The sequence below is a fragment of the Buteo buteo genome, chromosome 13 (genome assembly GCF_964188355.1).
Source record: "Buteo buteo chromosome 13, bButBut1.hap1.1, whole genome shotgun sequence".
NCBI classification, from domain to species: Eukaryota; Metazoa; Chordata; class Aves; order Accipitriformes; family Accipitridae; genus Buteo; species Buteo buteo.
The window spans coordinates 35,457,561-35,485,410 of NC_134183.1; the positions used below are offsets into that span (position 1 = coordinate 35,457,561).

The 27,850-nt window shown below is 38.9% G+C and overlaps 1 protein-coding gene across 8 annotated transcripts; it reads left to right on the forward strand.

Moving 5' to 3' along the window:
- The first annotated feature begins 744 nt into the window (after window positions 1-744).
- On the forward strand, window positions 745-27,589 carry IREB2 (iron responsive element binding protein 2). 8 transcript variants are annotated; one of them, XM_075045555.1, is made up of 22 exons: window positions 745-879; window positions 2,359-2,448; window positions 5,667-5,832; window positions 7,052-7,189; window positions 9,217-9,438; window positions 11,114-11,183; window positions 12,382-12,565; window positions 13,084-13,223; window positions 14,033-14,204; window positions 15,537-15,637; window positions 16,100-16,216; window positions 17,381-17,540; window positions 18,394-18,529; window positions 19,262-19,346; window positions 19,956-20,112; window positions 20,391-20,515; window positions 20,809-20,913; window positions 21,203-21,345; window positions 22,521-22,668; window positions 22,757-22,879; window positions 23,549-23,734; window positions 24,037-24,343. In XM_075045555.1, the coding sequence occupies exons 1-22, from the start codon at window positions 861-863 to the stop codon at window positions 24,166-24,168; spliced, it is 2,919 nt and encodes a 972-aa protein (XP_074901656.1). In that variant the 5' UTR covers window positions 745-860; the 3' UTR covers window positions 24,169-24,343. The 8 variants fall into 8 exon arrangements, with proteins under 8 accessions (XP_074901656.1, XP_074901658.1, XP_074901657.1 ...); XM_075045557.1 differs by lacking the exon at window positions 24,037-24,343 and adding an exon at window positions 24,381-27,589 and having other exon boundaries at window positions 746-879; XM_075045556.1 differs by lacking the exons at window positions 745-879; window positions 24,037-24,343 and adding exons at window positions 1,430-1,466; window positions 24,381-27,589.
- The last annotated feature ends 261 nt before the right edge of the window (window positions 27,590-27,850 follow it).

A 27,850-nucleotide genomic window follows, 5' to 3' on the forward strand; every position in this document is an offset into this window, starting at 1 on the left:
TCTACTTTAATCCACTGCAACCCTCAAATGCCTCTGGAGGAACCCCCCGGCCAGGGCTGCAGCCTGCTCCAGCTCGAGCGGCCGCTTGCTGCCGTCGGGAGGGAAGAGCTGTGCGGCTGAGGAAAAGGCCACGACCACCCACAGGCCCGGCGGGCCTGGTCTTGAAAGCCCTCGGCGGCTGAACGTGAGGCACCGTCGCCCGGACCCCACCGAGCCCCTACGAGCCCACAGCGCTGCGGGGCCAAGCCCAGGGGTTGAGGACAGGCGCCCCGGCCTCAAGTTGCGGCGGGCGGGCGGGCGGGCGGACGAGGCCCCGGCAGCGACCGCCGCACGACGAACCCTTTGGCCGCGGCGACGGCGCTGAAGCCGAGCCGCGTCCCACTGCATGAGCCGCGGCCCCGTCACGTGGGGCCGCACGACCAATAAGGCGGCAGCCTCCGCTTGTAGCGTCATCAGCTTCACAAGCCTCGCGAGAGCTTAGGCGGCTTCCCCCTAGCTCGGCTACTTCCGCCCTCCCCGCGGAAGCCTCGCGAGATCTCGCGGGCGAGACTGGAGCTGGGCGCATTCTCGCGAGAGCTGGGGGGGCGCATTCTCGCGAGAGCTGGGGGGCGCGTTCTCGCGAGAGCTGGGGGGCGCGTTCTCGCGAGAGCTGGGGGGCGCAGTCTCGCGAGAGCTGGGGGGCGCAGTCTCGCGAGAGCTGGGGGGCGCAGTCTCGCGAGAGCTGGGGGGCGCAGTCTCGCGAGAGCTGGGGGGCGCAGTCTCGCGAGAGCTGGGGGCCGCCGCCCCGCCCGGGCCAGCTTCTCCCCCGCCCCCCCCGGCCCCCCGCTCCCCTCCCCGCAGAGCTAATATGGTCGCCAGCGATGGACCCTGTCAGGCCAGGTCAGTGGGAGCGGGTCTTCCGCCTCCCGCGGGGGCTTCCTCCGACCTCGGAGGCGGAGGGGGGGGGACCGCCGCCGTTACCTCACCTGGCGGGACCCCCGCCGTGGCCTGGGCCGTCGCTTCGATTGGGTCGTGCGGCGGCGGAGCGGGGCGACGGCCCGGTCCGAACGCGGTCGTCGTGAGGCGGCGCGCGGCGCCTCACTTCTCCTCCCGCCTCCTCCCGCCACGGTCTCGCCTCATTCCCGGCGACCGCCGGCGGCTCTTTGTCCGGGAAAGCTGCTCCGGGCCTGCGGCGGGGGGGGGGGCACCCCTTCCCCCCGTCGCTCCCCCGCTGCTCCGGGGCACCTGGGGCCCGTTACCGCCCCCGGCGGCGGCTGTCCCGCGCCGCGGGAATCGCTTTGTTCTCAGTGGCGGTGGGGCCGGCTTCGGGACCCGCTCGCCCGGCGGCTGTTCCCTTGGGCGGCTGGTCGCGGGTGTAAGCACGTCCCGTCGGGCCTCCCGTTATTCCTGGTGACGGTTTTTGTCTCTCTGTCGGTTCTCTCCGCCGCAGATGCGCCGGCTGAGCGAGGGGTGCCGTGCCCATAAAGGTGTCTGCCCGTAGTGCTGAGGCCTAAACGGTACTCGGCTTAATTTGAGGGGGGGGGGGGATTGTCATGTTAATTGTTTGGCTATTCAAGTGACGCAGTTTTTTGTTAGCTGTTGATGATGCGGCGTTTGCTTTGCAGTGAAAGTGTAACTGTAGTGTATTAAGATCAAAGCAAACGGCAAACAAAGGGTAAGTGTTCTGCTGTGTAGCCAACGTTTGGTATTTGTGCTCACGGGAGCAGCTCGGTGATGTCAGAACTAACACCATTTTCCCCGCTGTTTGTAATTAAATTTTATTTTCTTAAACTTTTACTATATGAAGTTTTTTAGGCCTGAGGGAGCGTATTGTTGGCACTGCACCTTTAGTTTGCCAGCAATTGAATTAAAACGTTCTTTTTGTGAACTACTTTTTCTCTTCTTAAGAAGTTATTTATTCTGTCCACCTAATAGTTGTTATGAGGTTTATTTTTGTCTCTTGTTTGCTTGTCATTAGCCTGGCACTTAATGCTTTATGTTTTCTACTATATTAAAACCTGTATCTCTTATCTGAGTTGGTGAGGTGCATTTATCCTATTTTGTAGATGGTAAACCAAGACAATAAAGGTCAAACATATTCAGGCGTGTGACTATGCTGGTTACTCACGTGACCTGTATATAGCTAGCATTACAGATACTTTTCAAATGTATCTTAGTCACATATCTAGATCACCAGGTGTCTCAATCCATTTAGAAACATTTCCATATTACAATTTCCTTACAGTCCTAGAGGAATGTTATTTTTGGTAAAATCAGAAATAAAAAGCTCTTCTTATGAGTTGTCTATCAGCGCTCAAGCCTTCCATTTTTTTATGGCTGTAACTTTTTTTGTGTGTTTTTTTTTTTTTTTTCCCCCAGGAAGCCCTTACCAGCCCGTAATTGAAGCATTAGGAAACTATCCACAAAAGAAGTTCTACAATATCTCAAAGCTTGGAGGCGCCAAGTATGGTAATGATAGTTTTTAGTTGTTTGTAACTGGGATGGTACCAGCAATAAACATGCACCGCTCACACTTTTCCAATCTGTTACTGCCTTATGAAGTTGGTAGGGGGTAATACTTCATGTAGGTTTTTTTCAGTAAGAGAGAAAGTATAGGTGTTGCTGGAGTTGTCAGCAATACTCCAAATCAGAATAATTTCTATTCTGGAAAAAATGAAGTGACAGAGAACTCCTACATAGTACTTAAAAAATAAATACAGTTTTTACTGTAATTTTGTACTGCTGCTTGGTGTTATAGTTTCACCTTACCAGCAACTTCAGATAGTGGGTAACTGTGTTTACTAGAACATAGCTGCTCCTGCATTTGCTGCAGTAAGATGAGCCTTTGTGGTGTTCATACGATTGCTTAATCTCAGCATGTCATTAGTGTGTAATATCACACTAGATGGTATGTGCCAAAAAGACTTTTACTGGGTCTCTGGGTCTGGGTGCCTTTTAAAAAATAAAAAGTATGTGTGTATGTGATGGGTGAGGGGAATACATGCAGATGGAGACAGTTATAGATCAGTGTCAGCTGAAATGCGCTTTACTCTTGCACATAATCAAAACATACTTTCATTATTCTCTCCCTTTGCTTTCACATTAAACTCCTTCCTAAAATATTTACCTGACGTGCATATTAAAGGTATTTGGAATTTTTTTTTTCAATTTTGCAAGGTCTGAATTACTCTCCTATATTTACAGAATTTGTGATGTGTTTCTTAACTAAAAAATTACCTGTGGATATTTCACTTTAAACCCATATTTGACAGCAGTAATTACTTCCCTCTTGTTTGAAGGGAAGAGGGTGTACAATGGCTGCTGAAACTTTTGTGCAACAGCTGTGGGCTCTTGCAAATTTCTACTACTTGTAATAATGACATTAATCTTTCAGATAAGCGTATAAGAAGGAGGTAGAATGCTTCTGGTTTTGGCTTTCTCCAGGAAGAAGCAGTAGCGTGGTAGTAACAAAACCAGTTGATTTTACGGCAGTTTTTTGAAAAGCCTTGTGACAGGAGTGGAAATATAAACAGAAGATACTACTTTCTGCTAAGATGTGCCAAAAACCTTGGAGCAGCAGCGGATGTTCCCGAATATAGTCGGAGAAGGAGTCTAAACAGACTAGACTAAGAGTGGTTTTGCCTTCCAGTAGAAACTTCTGTGCAGAAGTTGGAAGCGTCATATTAACTACATATTATCAAGATATTAAATAAAATTTATGCACAGTGTGGGACAGCACTGGTAGCAAATCCAGGACCTGGAATTGTTCATTGCATTTGTTGCTGGAACATTAAGTTTGGGTTTTACCTGTTTGCCCTCTGCCTTCAGGCTTCTAACTATAATCTGACAATAAGTGCCTGTTTAAATTAATAAGATTACTAATGTGAATGGTAATTGATTTATTTGCCAATTTGCTAGGGAGAATCTGATTTCCTAGTGTTTAAAATAGTACTCAGTTATGGGGAAAATGGCAGCTAGAAAGAGCTCAGAATGATTTAGGGCAGAGGGGGCATCTGGAGATCTAGTCCAGCCTCTTGTTGGGAATAGGGCTAACTTGGAGAGCCTTTCTCAGTTGAGCTTTGCAGCTCTGTGAGAATGAAGATTCCACCACCTCTCTTGATCCTGTGCTTAACCAACCTCCCTGTGAACTTGTTTTTCTTTGTATCCAGTCACAGCGTCCCTTCCTGCACCTTGTGAGGTTTTTTTTGTCCTTTCACCGTGCACTTCTGAGAAGTTAGGCCTCACCTTCTCTGCAGTTCCTATTAGGTTGTGGATGACTACAGTTAGCTCACTTTGCTCACCCTGAGAAGAGAAAGCTAACCCAGGTCTCCCAACTGCTCCTGTGTGTTGGGTACGGTGACCCCATAACCATCTTATAAGGCCCTTTGCTGGGTGTGATCTCATTTCTTGAGATCTCCTGTATCTTGGGAGGCCCAAAACTGCACATAGCATTGCAGACATGAGCTTGCTAGTGCCTAATAGAGAGAAGTAGTCGCTTCTCCATAGCTGGTGGCTGCTGAGCAGCCCATTGAACAGTAAGTTTTATCACTGTAAGGATGCACTGCTTATTATTTGTAATCCAAGAAAAAGCAAAACAATTTTCTTTTGGTAACTTGGCTTTTAGATAGTGAGTGGTGGCATTACATCTGATTAGACATGGTTTTGATTACATTTTTGATTATTTTGAGTGACTTGTCTAATTACACAACAATGGTTAATACCTGAGAAAGACACACAATGAGAAAAAAGTAAGCAAATCCTATATTAATAGTTTGTGGACAAAACTCTGGATTAGGTTGAGACCACCAAATTCAACTTTTTTGTTAAAGCCTGAACTTAATTGTTTCACCCTCTTCTTTCAAATAACTTTTTTTACATTTCTCACTGTTCTCAAAGTCATTTGCCTGCTTGAATGGTGCTGAAAATAATGGGATTTGGGGAGAAATGTGAATTAATCTTGAATTATTTTTTTTTTTTTTAGTTTTTTTGTTTGCAGTGAGTAGTGACATCTGCTTCTTTTTTCTCCTCCCACTTTTCTTGTTTCCAGTTCCCTAATTTTTTTCTTACTGCTTCTAGTCAATACCTTAATCCAGATCAGTAACAAACTAAAGTTGTATTTAGTGAAATGTCATTCTTCTTTTTATTTGATGAAATGTGTTTAATTTTACGGCACGTGGCAGAGTAGTTTCTGGTCTTCATATCACTGTTTATAAAAAAAGTAAAATATAGAAAATATGCTGGCATTGGATGCTTTTGATACCTCAAGTAATGAAATGGTGAAATTTACAGTTAAAAAAAATATTTTTGAATGTTCTAACTGTTGTTGCTTTTCACCCACTCTGATAGTAATCCCAGCTCTAGATCCCGTGCATCTCTCTCCTGCCAGCATAGCATACCTTCTTAAATGTCACTGTCTTAACACAATGTGGTCAAGCCATTGGTATCTTCCATTCAGATCCCATGTGATAACTAATCTTCGGCAATGTATACATTTATGCAACTCACTGTTCCATATTGTGTAGTGAAGATCAAGCTGTAGGCAACTGGAAAAGCAGGCTCCTGTAGCTCTTATCCTTCCAATCCCTAGCAAAGTGGAATTCTTTAGAAATGGGAGATGGTAATTTTTAAAAAACTACGTAAGCTGACAGTGTTGCACTACTTAAGTCAGTTACTTTGCTTTACCCTAGATACTCTGCCTTATTCCATACGAGTGTTGTTTGAATCCAGTGTCCGTAACTGTGATGGCTTCTTGGTGAAAGAAACAGACGCTATGAACATCTTAGACTGGAAAACAAAACAGAATAATGTTGAAGTGCCCTTCTGTCCTGCCAGAGTTGTTCTTCAAGACTTTACGTAAGTGTGTGTGTGGGTGCGTGCACGTGCCAAAACCACTGAAATAATCTGTGTAAACTCACTGAGTTGTATGTACGATTCTTTGGCTTGAAAATAAATAGCATCTAGCCTTTTGATACTAAAGTATCTCTTTTTCTCAATAGAAACCTGTGCACTGCTGCTGCTATCCAGTAAATTCCTTATGATAATTACATGTGATGCAAGGATAAGAGTTGTTCCACACAGTACCCTGGTTTTAGTGCAGGTTGGCGAGGCTGAAGCTGTTGGCTTACCAGGAACATTTTACAGGATAAGAGCCAAAACACAAATGGAAGTGGTGACATTTTGGCTGTAGCCAGATGGCTGACAGTTCATTGAAATATATAGAATTCTTTCTTGAGATAACTGAAGATTAAATACTGCTTACTCCACAAGTATATGTAATTCAGTTGAATCCATGAATAATACATACATTTAAAAAGCAGTCTCCTAGGGTATTAACTTTCTTTGTGATTTGAGTATGGCATAGGTAAAAGGGCAGTCCTTCAGCAATTTGCAAATATTAAATTTAAGCTGTTTTGCTGACTCATTAACTATATATTTATCAAGAAGTGAGATAATTAAAAAAAGGAATTGTGATATTAATAATAAAAATGAGGTAACTTATGCTTAGCAAGCGAAGTCAGGAAGATTTATATAGTACTGTGTTATATAAACATTGTCCTCAGCTCAGTTTTTTTACTTGAGGTACACATTTCTATGTAATGGCAACAAGAATATTTTTGTAAAATGCTCTGAGCTTCAGAAATGGTTGGCTCTGTAAGAAGAGTAATAATATAAGCTAAAGTGTTAAAATGTATAGCATGAGCATGGTTTGCATAGCAAGGTTCTATCATAAAGGTAGTAAGTATCTAAAAATTAGGTTTTGTAGTAAAGTACCGTAGCACTTCAGAAGCATAGCAAGACAAAAGAGAAATGTAATTCTCTTCTTTGAGATGTTCCTATGCTCTTGTTTGGTAAGTTATCGTCAAACGTGCTGTTGCTTGTTGTGAATGAGTACCAACTTCATTAACTTTTAAAAATGCTTAAATTTCTTTAAAATTTAGAGAATAGAGCAGTCGGGGTTTATTACCTGAAATAAAACTTGGGTAGATATAGACTTAAAATTAAAAAGAAGCTTATATATTTTAGTGAGTTGATGTCCCATGTTATTATACGATTTTGTTTTTCCATCTGTTAGTGGAATTCCAGCAATGGTGGATTTCGCTGCCATGAGGGAAGCTGTGAGAAATGCTGGAGGAGATCCTGTGAAAGTCAATCCTGCCTGCCCAACTGATCTCACTGTTGACCATTCTCTGCAGATTGATTTCAGCAAATGGTAACGTACCTCATTTTTTTGATGAGCCATACATTTTTGTCTGATACTGAAGTATGGATTCACTTTGGTCTTGGTCCTATCCCACCAAATCATTTGTCATGTGTGGATCCCTGAAACTACACCTGATGGTATTTGAAAGAGGGCTGGATAAAAATGGATAAAATAACACTTCTGAAGGAGAGAAAGAATGGTTGTGAGGGGTTATGGATGAAGTTGACTGACAGCACAAATTCTGGGCCAGAGATTGCTGAAATAACTGGATCTGTCATGGTTTCCAGAAAATAGTATGTCTTAAGAGAATGAGGCAGAGGGAGTTTGTAATTTTGCTTTGCCCTGTTTTTACTGTTAAACAAAACCTTTTTTTTTTAAAAGTCACTGCCTTGTCACTGCCAATCGCTTGCAATCCTGCTGGACATATTGAAAGACTGTCATTTCAGCTGATAGCTTATGACTTTTTTTTTTATGGGCCTGGATTTTACAACATATTAAGAAAAGCTGCATGTATCTGCAGAGAGAGAAGTACTTGTAGGAGTCTGGAAAAGTACTGGGACTGGAAAACTAACAGCATGGTTTTCCTTTTCTGATGGGCAGTATTGTGATGAAAACAGCCTGGGGCTGCCTTTTGCTAGAAACATAATACTGCAGAAGAGGAAAAACTCACGTTTTATTCAGTGTTCTCTGAAGTAAACAGTAAATAATGCAGCTCCCCTCCACCTTCTCCTCCACCCTCCATCATGGAGCCTTTCAAATTCATGCAGAATTGTGTAAATTGCTCAAGCTCTTTGGGAATTTTAAAAGTTCACGGGGAAAAAAGTCTGTGGTCAAATGGACATGGGTGTACAAGTAATTTTTGTAGACCTTACAAGTACATACAGGGTTTCAGTTTGGTTGGTACTAGAAGAGTGAAGAGCAAGAAGCTACAAATCATTTGTTGTGTTGCATATGTGTCGTTTCAGTTCTGTGGTCTGTCCAATCTTGGGTCTGGAGGGACAGCTGGTTCGATTGCAATTAGGCTAGCCTAAAATTATCAGAAAGACCAAGTGTTGGCAAGAGGTCTTAACATGCTGCTTTGTAATGATAAATCCAGCTTCTGTAGTTTCACTTCTGGAAAGCTTACAGGGTCTCAGCAGCTGCTGGTCTATGATAAGAAACCCTCTGCTGCAGGATGGTTTGTGCTGCTTTTATGTAGCTTCCATTTCCTGCTGATCAGAGGCTTGTGTACCAAGTTGGGATTTAGACAAGGTATCCTCTGAGGCCATGCACTGTCCTGCAGGTAGATAACTAAGTATCTTTCTGTGTTGCTGAAGCAGAAGAAAGCAGTGGCTTTAATTATGAATCCATGATTTGGTAAATATTGAGAGGTAAAAAATCATTAATTTTTCACAACAAGCTTTTGCTCTCATGCGAAGACTGAATATTGTACAAATAGAGGGTAGCATGCTATATGGGCTTTATTTAAAAAAAAAACAGCCAACCTCTCAACTTTTCTGTCTTACCTCTGACTGCATTGAATAGTGTATAGGATATATCTGAGCCTTTGAGAATTTGTATTAAAAGCCTATTAAATAATAAAGTTACATTTCTTTCCTTGAGAAAGCTTTGTCTATAGTCATTCCTCTGTGGATTTAACAGAACATGTACAGCACTGTCTTAAAAGAAACATGTTCAGCAAGTCCACCATTTGGATGAGGCTCTACCCATACCTTCAAAGTTTAAAACCCTGAGTTTAGCCTTTGCAACACTGTTTATAAAGATTTCTGGTCTGTTGTGAACAAATTGAAGGAGTTTTTTATCTGGTGGTAATCTTTCAGACAATCCAGTTCTGTTCACTTACTTATTACCATGCTATGTTACTTAACTAAGCTTATCCAGTGGTAGTTTACTTTGCAACAGGGTTGTAGTATAATAACTGGTTTTTTCAGATAATCTTTTATAATCTGTTGAAGGGATTGCATAAAACAACAACAACAAAAAAAATCCGAGCAAAATTCCTAATATCTAAATTATTCTTCTATTTAATGTTACAGTGCAATACAGAATGCTCCAAATCCTGGAGGTGGTGATTCACAGAAGCCGATGGCAAAGCTTTCTCCACTGAAGGCACAGCCTCGGAAGCTACCTTGCAGGGGTCAAACTGCCTGTAAGGGGCCGTGTAGTGCTGGAGATTCGAGTCGCAACTCAGGACAATTTTCTGCGCAGATTGAGAACACACCTATCCTCTGTCCTTTCCATCTTCAGCCGGTGCCCGAGTATGAAAGCTTCCCTTTTTTTAATTATTTGTACACTTCTGTGTTGTTAAGCACTGCCTGTGACAGTTCATAGAGATGTGATTTTTTTTTTTTTCCTAAACGCCCTTCTGTTCTCTTCTTCACACGTGCCATAGACAGGCTTCAGCATCTAGAAGGTCTGATGTAATAGATTTGAATTGGTCTACAATATTTTTTTACAAGAAGGACTTTATGAAGCACAGTGCAGATCGCCAACTGTGTGACTCATGGCTGTGATTTTCAAATTAAATTTTGAGACTTGCCTTGTTTCTTTACAAGGACAACAAAGCATAGGAGTAATCCTCTGTATGTTACCAAGTGAACCTCATTGAATAAACCAATGAAGTGTTGATTTATTTCTAAAAGTAATTTTTAGTTTTTCTGTGAGAACTTTCAAAAGTCTCTGACTCTTAAAGAAGAACTAAGAGCTAGCCTATACATCATCCCCAAGCTTCTATGGAATCTCACAGTCCATCTGTCACTGAGTTGAATTCAATGAATATCCTGCCTGTATGTAATGGCCCAGGGGAACCTCATCTATCTGCCTTTTCCAGATTTTCAGTATTATTAACAGATCATTGTGTACCATTCCATCTATGACAATTACATGTAATCATCCTTTTCTTTCAGCTGCCACCTCTTTTGTCTGATAGACTGTTCAGATCCCTATCTTCCTGTGCTGGACAGGTGTAGAATTTAAAAGCTGACCAAATTGGTATCCCACAGTGATATGAGCTGACTATCTTGGTAATTTTATAGATAGGCAAATATTCCTGCTCTGTACAGGTGTAGGAATGCAGAATTAGTGATATTTTCAGCAATATTGATGTTTCTGGCAGAAAACAGCAGTGCTATTTATTAAGCTGCAGTCTGAATGATGACTGTCCCTTGGGGCTTTGCAAAGCAGCATGACTGCTAAGTTTCTGACGCTGCAGAGAAGAAGGGGAAGGTTCATGATGTAAAATACACCTCTAGAGAATTGAGGACTTCCTTCCTGGTAAAAAGCAAGTGTGTCGTCTTCCTTGTTCACCTTCTCAAAGCAGAGGTTATTCCTCTTAAATTGTGAATTACTCATTTATAATGAATATCAGTATCTTAATAAATAACGCTTACTAAGAAAAGGTTTGTTTTATGAGATTGTACTGGTGAGTACTTGAGAAGAAAAAACTGTAGCTTGGAGGCAAAAAATACAGCAATGGAAGATTGTTACAATTGCCCTCATGTCCTACTCAGTTGCTAAAGGGCTAGTACTGGACACAGAGTGTTTTTATGTGAACTAGTGAACATCTTGGTTCTTTATTGTATTGAATTTTGTGGTGTGCAACCTGTAAGACTACTGATTAGGAAAAAAACCAAAGCTTCTGTAGTACATGATTAAAGTAGATCTCTTAAAATGAATATTTTTGAGATCAAATGCTTTAGGCAAACTGTTCCTAGAATAAACATGTTCTCAAGCACAGCACAGATGAAATTGGTTATTTTTCACTGTTTACAGAAAGCTTGCTGCAAGGAAGGCATTATCTTTGTTCTAATAAACCACTTCAAATAGTGCTGCAGGCTTAAATGAGTCTTTCATCAAACAAGCAAAAATAACAACTTGTTCTTCTGTTGTTTGAAATGAATTATGACAGTGCTTGTAAACTTCATATCTTTCTAGGCCTGAGACAGTATTGAAAAATCAAGAGATGGAATTTGGCAGAAATAGAGAGAGGCTTCAGTTTTTTAAGGTATGTCTGTGTACCTGTGGGCTTTGTGTTGTGTTTTGGTGGTTTTAAGAGCTTGCTCCATTTGTCTACCAGTGTTCAGTGTTAGACAATAAATTAAATGTAATCATTTGGAAATGTCTGACTCTCAAATCTGAATTTAATATGGGAACAGAAAATTGTCTAATAACATGGTTTGTGACTTTGAATCTAAAAGTTGTTAGGCAGCAGAAGTTCTAAATCTGGGTGTCACTTAAAGGAGAGAGAGTTTTTATGTAATTCTAACTTGAAAAAGTTTACACTGTTTGATTTGGTTCTTCTCAGTGTGAAGGTAGTGAACAAAGTAGGTATTTATGAAGCATTAGTCTTTTTAATTACCTCAGTGCCTTACATCACAATGAGTTTCTGGATAAAAGGTCCTTTTATCCATACTTCTGTTACAAATCTTACTGAAGCTGGAAATGTTGAACAGAGGCTGGTGTTGAGACATGGCTGCTCTCAAACTAGGCAGAAGTGGTGGTAAACTTGTTTTTAATGGAAGTCTGGTGTGGTGAACATGGGCTGCTTTGTTGATAGCCAGGGGTCTGCAGTGTTGGTATTTGATCCTCATCCACTATTGTAACATGGTTTAGGAATCCAATGCAATTATCTAAAAATCTTTTCATATTGGCAGACTAGGAGGTTTCTTAAAGTTGCAAATTAGCTTTTACATTATTAAAGAGGGAAACTGCCAAGCTGTATCTTGTTACAAGTTTCCATGCCAGCTTTTTTAAATCTAGCATCCTGAGTTTGCATGTAGCAAGACACTTTTCTAAATTGCATCTTCAGTCTCATCCAGGAGTGTAAAACAAACTAAATCCTGCTATAAATACAAGTGCTTAGGTTCTGTTGTCTAAATACTAGTCTTAGCTGTGCTCGAAATCAGTTGTGTCAACTGGGAGGTAAGAGATTTATGCAGCTCTGCTTTTGAAAGGTAGGTATGAATTATTGATTCAGCCTTCAGCAGGAACTGAATGAATGGTTTTGTTGATGATTAAGAATGTATAGAATCCAAGGGGATTGCGTACCTCTGACAGGCAAGCAAAAGCCACTTGCGTAAATACCAAGTACTGTTTCATTGCATGTTAGTTTTGTCTTTTTAGTTATGTTCTAAGAATTGAGTCTATCTTTGGAAAAAATGCAACTCTTTTTTTTTTTTTTTCTAATTTTGGAAAAATTACAGTGGAGTTCAAAGGTTTTCAAGAATATTTCCATAATTCCACCTGAGACTGGAATGGCACACCAAGTTAACTTGGAATATTTGTCGAGAGTTGTTTTTGAAGTTAAAGATTTCCTATATCCAGATAGCGTGGTTGGCACAGATTCTCATATGACCATGGTAAATGGTTTGGGTATCTTGGGCTGGGGTAAGTATGCTAAGAATAACTTGATAGCACTTTGAAAGGCATACTAAAGCATTACTGAGAAATACTTTCTTCCCACTGGATATTTGTATCTCAAGCATAACAAACTCTGTCTTGAATTATTCTTCAGAATTTTATTTTGTCAAAAAATAATCTCAACTAGTGTTTCTTTCCATCGAAAAACTGCTTTTTGTAATTTAAAGAAAAAATAACCAAAAAACAGTTGATATTCAAGTAAGTGCTGTTTGTACCTGCAGTATAAAATTTGTGTGAAGGTTTCTTTTCTCTTGGAAAGTTAATTTTAGGTATAAAATATTTTCTGGTTGACTGTGAAGTCTAACTTCAGCAGTAATCTTGCTTGATTTTATTTTTCATGTACAAATATTTACCAGAGAACTACATTTCTTGCTGTAGTCTTTAGGCTTAATAGGGAGGCTTTTGTTAGATTGTAGGACCTCAATATATTTAGTGTTGGTTACTTAAACTGATGAAAAGCAACCTAATACTCTGTCTCCTTCCAGGCGTTGGGGGGATTGAAACAGAAGCAGTGATGCTGGGGATGCCAGTTACTCTGACTTTGCCTGAGGTTGTTGGGTGTGAACTGACAGGTGCAGCCAGCCCACTTGCTACATCCATAGATATTGTTCTAAGCATTACAAAGGTAAGAGTTTGATGCCTTTTCAAACAAAGCAAAGTTTGTTGCAAGTTCTACCAGTGGTGGTTGAGAACTAAATTACATGCTGGGAGTATTTTTAGTACACCTTTAATCATGGCAGTGCAGTAAGATACAAATCATCTCTAACCATTTTTATTTAATAGTCCTCCAAAGTAGTGGTTTTTTGCTTTTCCCTCTATAGCGGTTTATTTACAGGCCCTCTTTCACTAAAAAATAATAATAATAAAAAACAAGTATGGGGGCAGGGGAGAGAAGCCCTGTTTTCCATTTTTCCCCTGCTGATAGTATGCAGGCTTTTTCCCTAGCTTAGAAACTTTTTTGGGATACCCTTTCTGTTCTAAAACACTCTTGCAAGATGCAAGGCCTATCTATGGTTGTAAGCTGGTATAACTCAAGAACATATTTGCTGAAGACAGGGTTTTGCCAGGGTGGCTCAAGCTGTCACTGTTGCAGTAGGTGAGGAGCTAGCATCAAAGCATTGAAGAGCTGTGATTGCTTGGAAATACATTCTTCTTTCTGGCATAATGCTTTAAAAAGCGTGTATCTGTTCTTGACTAGGAAATCTGAAGAACTCGGTTGTAGATGGAAGTGTGTTTTATTATGTCAACTTCCCGTGTAGATTTTTAGAACTCAGTATGTTAATGCGGTTTGGGGTTTTTTTGCAAATGTGGGCCTTAAGGTTTCAGCTTTTTGTTTTAAATGTTCATGCCTGGCTAACTGCAAATTGTTGCAACAAACGTTGCTTACATTGTACCTCTTCATGTAACAAATGTTGTTGTGTGTTCTTTAAACAGCATCTTAGGCAAGCTGATGTCGCTGGAAAATTTGTTGAGTTTTTTGGGAGTGGAGTTTCCCAGCTGTCTGTAGCAGACCGAACCACAATAGCAAATATGTGTCCTGAATATGGTGCTATTCTGAGCTTTTTCCCTGTTGATAATGTGACATTGAAGCACTTAAAGTATACAGGTAAAGATTAAATTAAAGTAGGGATTCATTGTAATAGTGTTTTAGATATGTGGCAATAAGTTTTTTGCTTAAAACTCCATAGCTCTTAAACAGTGACTTTCCGCAGAGTTCTGATGTCAATTTAATGCATAAAATTCTGCTGTACAATAACAGGCTGTGTCATGGGATATACGACTTTTATCCTGTAGAATCTCATGCATCTGTGTAATACCTGCCACAAAAATTGTACCATCCATATTTACTGTTCACTGATTTTTGCGGACACTTAATATGTGGCATTCGGGTCTGAGTTTATTGGCATGGCTGTTTTCTTGTGGCCTATTTGGTCTCCATGTATCCCATGTATTTAAGTGAGGCTGTAGTTTTTGTATGCATGACACTGGCATGTATATAGCTGACTTGCACTTGAGGTTTGTGTCCAGTCTGGTTCATTTGTCTAGTACCTTATTTACTAACATCATGTTATTTTTCAACATCCAGAGTCCTTGTTTTTGAAAGGATGTGTAAACCATTAAAAGAAAAGTATTAGGAAAATTCTCACTTGTATTTTGAAAAGTGTATGGAACTTCTTGATATGAAATTAATCCCTTAACCACCTGTAGATTCCCTACATTATAGGAATAATCATAAAATGATTACTAGAAATAAGTGAAGCTGCAAAACAAATCACAACGTGTTTCTGATTTTTTTCACAATGATTTTTTTCCTTTGAAGAGCATTATTTCACTGACATTTCAAGCTAAGCTAGAAGGATGTCAGTTCCTTATCAAGACACTGCAAATAGAGAAAGCCACAGGGTAACAGATATCCAAAAAAGCTCATTCACATTAGTAAGCCTTTCTGAAACTGAAATCTGTCACTTTTAAATATGAGTTAGAGATTTTTAATTTAATAGCAAACGTGTTTTGCCTGGTCAGTTCAGAGCAAATGAAACCTTTTCTAACAGTAGCCAGTAATATTGGCTGTTATCAACTAAGCACATGGTCTGTATTAAATAGGTAAATATTAATAGCGAAAAGCTTTATGAACTTCAGGGACAAATCTGTAAATTTAGAGTTAAAACTGCTAAAGTTGAAACAGCTTATTTTGTTCCTTGATATAAGAAGAAAAGTTAAGCTAACTTAAAAAAAAAAACAACAACTAAAAAGTATTCTAATTTGTGTATCATTCCTGAATAGCTCATGGAGGTCGGGGTATGGAAGTGGTGTGTCTTGGAAAAAAAGTACTTTGGATGATATGCTTAAAACAGTCTTCATTTCTGAGAATTGTGTGTTTTGTTTTATTTGTTTTTTTTAATGTGACTTTTCTCATGTTTGAAATAACCTTCCTAAGGTTTTGACAAGGCCAAGCTTGAGGTCATGGAAGCATATCTTAAAGCTGTGAAGTTATTTAGAAATGATGAGAGTTCTTCCAGAGAACCTGAATATTCCCAGGTATGCTTGAAATGACTTGTTTCTGTATGTTTGGTTCTCATAATAACTACTGCTGATTTAACAATTCTATCTCCTGCTGTAATTTTCATTGCTTTAATAAAGGTTGCATTTATTAACTCAAAATTTTGAGAAGCAGAGTATGTTTGCAAAATATAGAGAGGTTAGGGGAAAGAAGGGAAGTACAGTTATGTTCTTGTCAGTTAACAGATACTGAATTCCTATCACTCCTGAGTGATCAGGTAAGTCTTACGGATGGTAGAAAAGTTAGGGGTAGTGTTCAAACGCTTGGAATAAGATGAATAGCCTTTTACTGTGGGCGGTCTTTAAAACTCTGGGCTTCCATTTTCATGTCTTGGAGCATTCAAATTTAAACAAAAGAGGTCCCGGATGTCTCGAGTATATTCAGTGTAATGTTGGGCTGGGATTGCTAATGCATGCCTTTTCTCTGTTTCTTTTTTTTAGGTAGTGCAAATTAGTCTAAGTTCTATAATTCCATATGTCAGTGGCCCCAAGAGGTCCCAAGATAGAGTGGCTGTTAATAACATGAAAAGTGACTTCCAAGCCTGCTTAAATGAAAAGGTTTGTACAACTGATGTACTCTTCAAAAGGTACTTCCTATAATCTACACAAATTTTATGTCACTTATTCCTTGCATACCTGCTGAGCCCTCCTTATTAACAGCTTATCCAATTGTATTCTTGTGTCCTGAGGATAGTAGCTGGTAAATCATAGGTGTGTTTTTCAGGAACAGAACTTACAGAAATCCTTAATTTCACAGTTTAGATTGCTAGGGAGGAAAAACTTCAAGTTAAATAATAAATAGCATAAGCCTGGGAAACATTTTCTCATTTTCAGAGTTTTTTTTAAATGGCTGCATTTTACTTAATTTCCAAAACAGAATTACCATAAGAAAAGAAAAATCATCATATCTTAAAGGAGTTGCAGGAAGACTTCCAAGATTTGTAGCTAATCAGTGTTCTGGGTTCTTAATTTAGCAAGTGATTTTTTGCTTGCAGCTTTGCTTGACTTCACAGAGGAAATGTTTTTACTCTGAAGGTGATATTTTTGGTTAGGAATATGCATAGGTATCTAAGAACACAGGTAACACAGGAATGCATCTTCATTTTTTAGTGTTTCTCGTTGAAGACTGGCAGCAGTATTAGAAACATAGACACTTACTCTGTAAAAATTCTTTCTGTTGGTTTTATCATTTCTGGCTTGTGATGAGGTGTATAATACAGAATGATCAGTTGTGCTGGAGAGAGAAATCATAACTGATTGTGGATCACAGAATGGTTGAGGTTGAAAGGGACCTCTGGAGGTTGTCTGAGTGCTGAAGAGCTGGAGGGTGTGAAATGTTAATTGACCTAGTCTGCTTTTAGTTATCATCCTCTTCCAATTAACATCTTGGGCATGCTTCTAGTTCAGAAACAAGTATGGTACAGGGTTAGACACATACTCATAAGGGATTGCTCTTTCATGAATAGCATGAAATGAGTGTGGGATCAACTGTGCTTTGACTGGCATTTGTTCACAATTGTTGCAAAGTTAAAGCAATGATGAAGAAAGAAGGATGAGACCACTGTATACTTGGAGAGAGGCATGAACTGAGGGCTGCTTTTAAAATCTGTTTAAGTAATGGGACAACTGAGGATTATTTTTAAATGAGGGTTCACTTGGTCTTGCTGTAATGTCATACTTTCTGTACTATAATAACTGCTAACATGTATTTTTGTCATCTAGTCTGGTGTTAAAGGGTTTCAGATTGCAGTTGAGAAACAGAATGACATTGTACCTGTTCAGTATGAAGGAAATGAATACAAGCTATCTCATGGCTGCATTGTCATTGCTGCAGTTATCAGCTGTACAAATAATTGTAATCCATCTGTCATGCTTGCTGCAGGTATGTTGTGACTAGTGACAACTAACTTGATCTTAATGGTGCTCCCATGTTTACACAGCCTTTACCTTCACTTTTGTAGGTTCTCTGTAATAACTTGACCTAAAGGTTTGAAACTGTAAACTTTTAACCTTAAACTTCTTGTGTGTTCTAGAGGTTATATAATGGAAGTTACTTTTAAATAATACAATCTCAAAATTTGTGTCATAAAGCAGTATTAATGATAGTAATTACAAAATACTTCAACAGGTAACCAGTTTTAGGGCTCTTTTCAGATGGGTGCACATAGCAACATGATGCAGGAGGTGGGCTTTAGCTTTGACTCCATCCTGGATGATGGTAGCTTGAACTATAGTTAACTTACAGAGTCTGGAAAGAAAATCCATATTTGCTGAACAGTTGTGCTCTGCTTTAGTCACTAGTTAAGGAGTATGTGCCGTACCTTCACAAGCTGCATAAAATTTTCCCAGAACAGCTAATCCTCTGTTAGACCTTGCTTTCTTCTTTTGCCTTTTCTGTGGCCAAGGCAAGCTTCCCTTTAAGGCTGTGTGGCCTGTATCAGAAGAAGAATAAATGGATTTGCACTGTCAGCTAGAACATGGGAAAGATTTTTCTTATAGAAAATGGGCATCTACATTATAGGAATGGGAACAAAAACCTGAATGATATTGTTATGAGTTAAGAAACTTTATTCAGGCAAGTAGTTGCTTTAATAATTTAATAAACTGAAGGTCTACTAATCCTCTGGGGTTTTTATGCTTAATTTAACTAAGGTAGCATCATGTAGACGTTCTTTTAAGGGATATACAAAACATAAGGTGTTTTTTTGTTGTTGTTTGTTTTGTTTTTTTGGTAGGACTCCTGGCCAAAAAAGCTGTTGAAGCTGGCCTAGTGGTTAAGCCCTACATAAGAACAAGTTTATCACCAGGCAGTGGAATGGTTACACATTACCTCAGTTCCAGTGGAGTATTACCATACCTCAGTAAGCTTGGGTAAGTTGTGACTCCTACTTCATTTGTCATTTTAGGTCACAGGGTCATAGTACACAGGGGTTTTATACACGTTGATAAATATGGCTGTTGTTCATTTTGGGCTGGCTAATTCTTAACTTACTGGATTGTTATTTTAACTGCTTGTTGACTTGAAGTTCTTTTACTCCATTTTATTCCCACCTTACAATTTACTGTGTTAGATCACTACCTCATCTGAGCTCTGTTTTTTCGGTGGCCATCTGCTTAATTGCAAGTGTCTTCCAGGACAGGATGCGCTTGTTTATATGTTTTAAAAGTGGAAGCTGGATGTAAATTTGTAAATCAGGGCAGTCTGTATTAGTCTTTACTTAACATTGCTGCTGTCATGGATTGTTTAGCATGTTTCTCGTTGCTCTGTAGCAATAACAATTAGATTATGTTCATAATTCTGTAACAGTGCCCAGCTGTGCTCTGTGAGGAATGTTACTGCCTTTGCTTTGCCATTACTTATGGAACTAACAACATCTTGAGATAGTTTATTTGATTTATCTTGATGGATTACAAAAATGTTACCTTGTATCTTCCTGTTTGCATCAGTAAGATGTAGTGTCTGCTGTTCACTTCCTAAAAAGTTTAATTGTCAAAGGAAAAAAATATCTTCTTAGTGATTGCTAATAAAAGAAAAAGCTGTTTTGCTAACATATTGCTTGTAATCATTTAATGTGTTATGTGATTGTTTCTTTTCCAATGTAGGTTTGAGGTTGTCGGTTATGGGTGTTCAACCTGTGTTGGAAACACTGCCCCCTTGCCAGAAGCCATCAGGAATGCAATAAAACAGGTAAAGCTCTAAGGCTTGTTGAAAACAGAAATATGGTTCTCACCCAGTTAAGTGATCAAGAAATACAGTAATCCATGCAAATTACACTTTCTTGTTGGTTTGGACTCTGCATGACCTTTTTGCACATCTGCATGTCAGAGGGAGACCATGGTAATTCATTGCTATGTAAAATAAATGTAATAAATAATATTTGTAGCATACAGATATAAATTACAAGATAAATACATAGGATCTAATCTTAGGGAGGATGCAATGTGTAGATTTTGTATCAAATGAAGAGGAGGGTTTTAAAGAGCTACATGGTTGAGTGATTTTAACCAGCAGTGTCTAAACAGCCACAGCATTTTTTTCCTGTGAAGCAGAAGAAAAGTACAACAAATAAAAAGCAGGAGAGGAGTTCACTGAAGTGACTGGAGAACACATCAGAGGGTCAAGAGTGAAAAGGAGGAAGGGTGGTGGGAGAGAGCAAAATGCCTTTAAATTGAAGTTCGAGAATAAATATTTGAAGTGCAATGTTAAAAATCACATCTGACTTAGTCAACAAAAGATAGCACAAGCTGTTGAAGTACCACAGAGTTCCAGAAAAATATATATGTGTCTGCCTTTCAGGGTGATATAATTGCCTGTGGAGTATTGTCCGGAACAAAGAACTTTGAAGGACGTCTCTGTGACTGTGTCCGTGCCAACTATCTTGCTTCTCCACCGCTAGTAGTTGCTTATGCTATTGCAGGCACTGTTAGAATAGACTTTGAAACTGAGCCTTTGGGTAAGTATTTCCTTAGGTCTTCTATTTCGGCATCTAATGCATACGTAGAAGAGGTTTCTTCACATGCATTTCAGCATACAAAACTGGTATATTTGAAGAGAAAGCCCAGTCATATCTGGTGTTGCTTGTAGCTAAAGCAAAGCATCTGCTTAACTGATGAAATTCTTTGTATATTTGGTACCATCTGTGAAGACCTGAATATATACGTATTTATCTTCTAATATGAAGTCTTATATTCTATTCTTCAAAATTACTATTCTGTTTAAAATCTTACTCAGGCACTGGCTTTAATGGCAAAAGTATTTACTTACGAGATATTTGGCCCACCCGAAAAGAACTTCACACAATGGAGGAAGAGTGTGTGATATCGTCCATGTTTAAGGAATTGCAAGAAAAAATGGAGGTGAGAATGGTCTCTTGTTCTACATGACTTAAAGATTGCATTTCATTGTAGCTTTATCATATCTTCCAGTTGAACATGATTTGGTTTGTCAGTTATTTCCATTAATGTAAAGGGGGACTTAACTGAGATGGATACTTGTATTAAATAGTGATTCTTAAGCAATATCCAGTGAGGTAACCTGCAGTATATAATAGAAATTAAAAAGAAAATCACCAGTAAGTCTTTTGGTTTCAGAATGTAAAAGGATCATAAACCAATTTCTGTTCTTTTTGATTAATTTTCTTTTTTTGTAGAAAGGAAACAAACGATGGAATTTACTGGAAGCACCTGAGTCAACTTTATTTCCCTGGGATTTAAAATCTACTTACATCAGATGTCCTTCCTTTTTTGATAAACTTGTAAGTACATTGGATCTATCCACCAGATTATACGCATTACATTTAAGTAGAGGAAGAGCTATTCCAGTAAAGCTTTGATGTTTAAGTAACAAATTTGATTATCACTAATATTTCTCAGTCTTTTAAATACTGTTTGTATCTCTGGAATGTATGGAGCCTGTACATCAGTGTGCCTTCATATATTGCGGATATGTTTTATGTCCCTAAGGATCTTGGAAGAAAAACGTGTTTCTTTTTTTTGTTGCTGTTGTTGGTGTCATTCCCCCCACCGCTCCCCCTTCCCTTTTAGGCCAAAGAACCGGTTTCACCACAACCGATTGAAAATGCCCATGTCTTGCTCTATTTGGGAGATTCTGTAACTACAGATCACATATCCCCTGCTGGAAGCATTGCAAGGAGTAGTGCTGCTGCTAAGTATCTGACCAACAAAGGGTAAGGACTTTTCATGTTAAACAGCTCTAACTGTATCAGAGGACTGCTTTGCATGCTGAATAACTGATGAGCACTGTTGCTTTCCTTTAAAAATGCCTGTCTGCATGAAGTGGAGATTATACATGGATAAGCAAAGTAGTAACTGTTGCTGGTGTTTGTAAGTAATCACCTGTCTTGCAATCCCAGTAATCACCCTTCTTGCAGTCTCTTAAGCTTACAACAAACAGCTGAGACATACTCATAAAGAACTCATTCTCATAGCTGTTGTTACAGTAATGTCTGCTGCCAAATGCATGCCAAAGCAAAAATAATTCACTAAAAAATCAGGTGACTAATCTTCTGTTAATGTGAGCTTAGTCACTGTTACTGTCATCGGCTTCAAGAACAGTCAAATAGATGCACAGAACAGATCAGAAGCTCTAGAAGTATATACAGTTTAAAAAAAAAAACGAAACCAGTTTTATAAATGTGTGATTGGTGCTCTAACTTACCTCTGCATCAGTGAGCATCCTGCAGCAGTAGTGGGTGCCTGTCACCTCCTGCTGAAGTTCTGAAAAGACACAGAACACAATGCAGTGCTGAGCTATTCAGTGTCACACCTCTGCTGAATATTTTGGAAATTATATTGTTGCGTTATATTCCAAAGGTATATTATTATTACAGTATCGGTGAAGCATGACAAAATAATAGCTTGTGGTGTGGAGTCGTCTTTCAAACTATTGCATTCAGTCTGAATGAGTAGTATTATGAGAAGGAAAGAATTAATGGGCCTTTAATCCCAGGATGGTCATTTGATTTATGAGTAAAGCTCTCATTTTGGTACAACACTTGTTAATAAATATGCTGGTAGAGGTTAAGAGGATTATTAAACAGGCTTGTTTCCTATAACAGTCTCCCCGTAATTCTTCTGTAAGTCCCATACTGCTCATAGCACTTTTTATTATAAAGTCACAGAAAATTAATTCAAAATTGAAGCTTTCCTTGTGAATAATCTAGCAACGATTTAGACATTTTGTTCATGGTTTATAATAATTACATTTGTTGGATGAATAGTTCTTTACATCTTACACTGAAAATTTAGAGATGCTGCAATAATTACAGAAATCATAACACCATTTTAAACCAGGTAACCTTTAAAATAACTGATGCCCTCTTAAATATTCTTTTTATTCTAGACTCACACCTCGTGAATTCAACTCTTATGGAGCTCGAAGAGGTAATGATGCTGTGATGACAAGAGGTACCTTTGCAAATATCAAGCTTCTGAATAAGTTCATAGGAAAACCAGCTCCTAAGACAATTCACTTCCCATCAGGACAAACGGTAAAAATATATTTGTTTGCATAGCTACTCTGAAATTGTGATGCCGATTTAGAACTTGCTCAAACTATTTCACTTTGTTACTCCACAGCTAGATGTGTTTGAAGCAGCGGAGTTGTACCAGAAAGAAGGCATCCCCGTAATTATTCTAGCAGGAAAGAAGTATGGACTGGGTAGCTCAAGAGACTGGGCTGCAAAAGGGCCTTTTTTACTGGTACTGCTGGTTTGTTTGGTTTTGGGGTGTGGTTTTGGTTTTTCTGGAAATACCTAAACCACATTGTTTAGTTTGGGGCATGAATGTGTTTAGAAACTGTCCTCAATCTTGAATATAATACCACGTTTTGTTTTTAAAGACTTCTTAATAGGCTGTGCTACAGTCTTCATAGAAGAGAATCACTAATCAGGATAAATCTGAATTTCCTAATTATGTCACTTACCATCTTAGACTCCAGACTTTGAGATAAATTAGAGATTTATCTAGTGCTGACCTCTGTTTGCTCTCCATGGGGTATTAAGTATCTACCTATTAAGAGACTAATTTCCACTAACATGCAGAATATCTTCTGGGTCAGCCATTTATTCATGTGGAGTAATGGAAGCAACTGCATTTGGTCTGGGATTTTCTGCCTGCTAATTACAGCATGGTCACTGTCTGTTATAAAACTCCATTTTATACTGTATGGGCCAGATCTGGCTTATTTACTTTCATCTAGCTGTAAAGCTAAAAGATGTTACCTACTTACTTACGGGACTCGTACAAAAGCGCTCTCTTTACTCTTCAGTTTGAATTGCAAGATTTTGGACATAATATGTATTTGAAGCTTACTTTTGCATTTCACTCTGACTACTGTACTGAAATACAAAATCACTTGTATTTTTGCAGGGTGTTAAAGCTGTCCTAGCTGAAAGCTATGAGAAGGTTCATAAAAGTCAGTTGATTGGAATTGGCATAGCTCCACTTCAGTTTCTTCCCGGGGAAAATCCAAGTACTTTGGGCCTCACTGGGAGAGAGCAATTTTCTGTATTGTTCCCTCCAGAGCTGTCGCCCGGAATGACTTTGGATGTTAAGGTATCTTTGCAATATTTTGTTTAATTTCTTTGTTGAATGTACTGATGATTGAAAGCATAGAAAGAAAAGTTAATCTTGGTGATTGAAAGCAGGAAAAAACAAAACTTAATTCTCTTTGAAAGTAAGCTTATAGTCTTGCCTGATATTTGTCATGACTATTGAAGTTTCCCAAAGTACATATACACATGTTTTTTCTATGTAACTTTCTATGCGACCTCAAATTCTTGGTTGTTCTTTTGGGCATTGTTTCCCCCCTCGTGGGTACTGTATTAGGGTAGAATTGAGTCTCGTCTCTCATTCAGGCTCTTCTAAAGACGAGAATGCAACTGTTTGAGAGAGGCTTCAGCTTTCCATTCTGTGTAAAGGAACCATATGCCCATAATAACACACACTGCACTGTCTTAGGGAAATGGCTTTTTCTTTGTTATCAATAGGTACGTAGCATGCTCCCAGCTGGATCTAAACTGTGCAGTAAAATAAGCCTTCATTCTGTTCCCCGCAGTGTCTCAGATCTGCAGTGGCGGATAAGCGGGTTGAATTTGCTTGTGTTCAACAAACTTGGGGTTAGAATGTTAACGGAGAATAAGCAGGGGGAAGTGAAAGCAAAACTCTTAATTGGTCTCTCTTTTTTGCTTTTGTTTTGAAGACAAGCACTGGAAAAGTATTCAGCGTGATTGCCTTGTTTGAAAACGACATGGAGATAACTTTATACAAATACGGTGGAAGTCTAAACTTTGTGGCTCGGAGATTCTTATAGTAGCTACTGACTATATGGGTACCTTGCATAACTGGTAATTCTGAAAATGCCTTGTGTGAACCCAGGAATCTGTACTGTGGAACTGCAAACAGTCCTAGTGTGCTCAAAGTTACTTCGTCCATGGATGTAAAAGATTGTGAATCATTGTAACTGCAACAAGATCCTTCCTGATTTTAAATAATATTCTAATGGTGCTATTAAACATTGCTAAAATCAACATGTGTATTGTGGCAGAGAGCTGTAAGTATGGAGGGGATGTTTTATCAGACCATTTTGTAAATAAACTATGCGAAATCTGAAACTGATTGTGCTGAAGATTATTATGTAAGAAGATTTTCTGCAGTTATTTCCACTTAGTTTTTGCACCTGTAAATCTGTGTACTGCTGTTTGTTGGTTTAAGGGTAGCAGATGGTATGGAATGTTAAAGGCCAAACAGAATTTTTTTTTTTAACTTTTTTCATCCAGAGCTTAAAACAGATATTCAGTTTTTAATTTCTTGCTTTTTAGGTTCTGGGCTGAACAAAAAGCAGTCCACAATAGGCCCATGGTATCCTGTATCACAGATCATGACTTTCTTTACCTTTATTATGGGATTATATTTCATCTGGATCCAGATTTAAAACTGCTCACGCTATGAAATGTGTGCTTAGAAGTATGGGAAACACCTCTGCATTTAAAAAAATGCTCGCAATTATTTTGTTCATGCAGGTTAAGTGTAGCACCCCAGCTTTTTGGCAAGCTGCAGTGTCCTTTGAAGTTTATCATAGCTACTTCAAGGAATGCAGTTTGTCATTTATGACATCAGTTTTTACTGTACTGTCTGTGATATCATTAGACAAAGTACCTACCCTTAGTATTTTAACCTTTAAAAATCTTTAAAAACATTTATTAGGACTGTTTAAATTCCTCTGCTTTAAATACAACCTGTGTCTCATAAGTTATACTTACTTGTCAAATATTAAATATCTGAGGTAGCTGTACTGCCCTTTAACACTTTCTGATATGCTGTTAGTTTACAGCTCTTCCAAACAAGCACCACGTTCCCCTGCTGAAGATCCTAGAATACTGAAAAAATCTGTCTCTTAAGCCACTGCAACTTCTACAAATTTAATTGTCAGCACACTGATGGTAAAAACCCTGTTCCATATTTAATATTAACAGAACATGCACCGTTTCTGCAAAAATGCTTGTTTTACCACTTAACTAAGCATTGACAGCTTCTAACCTGTGCAAGTGAGTCCTCAGCTTCAAGATGCTATTTCTGTGCTCCTGTATCTTGCAAAGTTTCATAATACTGCTTACGGTTTACGTAGAGATTAATTTCTTTTGGAGAACAAAACTGCAATAACTTGCCTATAAATTGTCAAGATTTTGCTTTAAGATTTTTTGCTCTTGATAAACATTGTCTTAAATATCAAAACTTTCAAGAGGACTATATTAGCTTTACTACATGTGCTTTCAATTTATAACCAGACACTAAGCTAGTTGACTTGCAAGCTAACAGATGGACCGTGCAAATCTTTAAATAGTATGTTTCTGACATTCCTGAAAAAAAAAAGTCAGAACAAAACAAACCCTGGCATAATTATATCATTACAATATATTAATTTTTTGACAGTTCAAATGCCAAATTAATTTGACTTCACTGCCATAACTTTGATACACCTTTTTTATTTTATTGGATGAAGTTCCCTAAAGTTTGTAATTCTGTATAATCTGTTTCTATATTTGACTAGTTTTGCTGTGGTTTTCTTTTAGTCAAGATAGAAACCGTGCTGGTGACTCCTACCACTGATATGGGTGATAAATCAATGCATTCTTGAATACTACATTCATTTGAATGCTGAATGAGTTTCTTTTCTGTGGTACACTTTTGTGAATTTTACCCGGAGTTATTGATCTTATTTCTTATACAACAGTGTCTAATACTGGTTTTTTTCCCAGCTCAAAGGTATATTCTTGATTTAGTTCAAGAAAATGCATGTTCATTATTGGGGAGCAAATAGGAACTTAGTGCTGGTGTGTAATGATGCCTCGTGCAGATGATTAAATAAAAACACGACTACAAGCCTATTTAAAACTTGTGTAAGTGCTAATGCTTGAATGGAACACAGCCTCCCACCCTCTCTAGTGCAGTAACACTCTCCTTGCTTCAGAAGGAGACAGTGATCCAAGCCATGTGAAGAAAACCAGTATTGTGAAGTTAAGTGCAATTTCAAGGGTGGTGACTTATCCGCAAGTTGTCACCAATGAAACTAGTCATCTCTCTTAAGAGACATGATGGATTTCATTACCATAGCAACTACTTTAAATCTGCTGCACTCCTATGTCTTAATGAAAGACAGCTTTTGAGCTGTGCTTTGGCACAGTTGCTGTTCAACTTCAGGCTCCTGCTGTTGCTGCTGCAGTGAGTCCAGCCCCAAATATGCTGAAGTCAATAATAGCATCTTTGTGAGTTGTTCAGACTGACTCCTACCCTTAAGATCTGTCCGCCTGAAGTGTAGTGGGTGCTGTGAGGAACAGCACTGCTTATGTACCCATCTCCTGGTTCTCACGTGGTAGCGAGCTGCCAGTGAAGATAACACTTGCCTGATTATCCATGGTCATGTGCCTGTCCCCTCTCCCTTGTGCAGCAGCGAATGTTGTAAAGTCCAGTTCAACAGCCCAGCAGCAAAGCGAAGACGTTTAACTTTGGACACGCTGCTAGGATCTGATGAGCTTTAGATGAGGAAGAGTGACATCTGCTTTCTGGCAGCAGCAGGGTATGGTACAGTCAGAGGATTGCTGTGATCACATGCAAACAAACATGGTTCAACTAGACCTCTTTATAGTATCTTAAAGCATAGGAGGATATGTACCTTTTTGAAGAAGTGACTCAGTGTGTTAGATGTATTTAACCTAGACTTCTCTCTCCATTTTTATTTGGGGAAAGAATCTGTTCCAATTTTTCTAAATGTTTTCTCTCCTTGCACCCCCCTTCCCCCCTCCCCCTCCCAAACTACAAAGCTTTGAGATAGTGTTGATGTTTATACATTTTACACCTAAGTATGAGGACATGAAACTGTGTATATATTAATCATATTTAAGCAACTGCAAATCGATGTCTGCTGTTTAAAGCCAACAGAACAGTGTAAGTTTTAAGTTCAGTAAGTATTGTATAGATATATCTTAAGTTCAGCTGATGACAATTGTGCATAAAATGTTACTGATGCTGTAAATTATTTTTAATAAAGAAAATTATATCACAGTTCTTGTATGTTACCATCTATTTTGAATACATAGTATGGAATACACTTAAAATGGTACAGTGAGTATGTATGAAAAGGTGGGGTGAATAAGGAAAAGGGTGCAATTATGC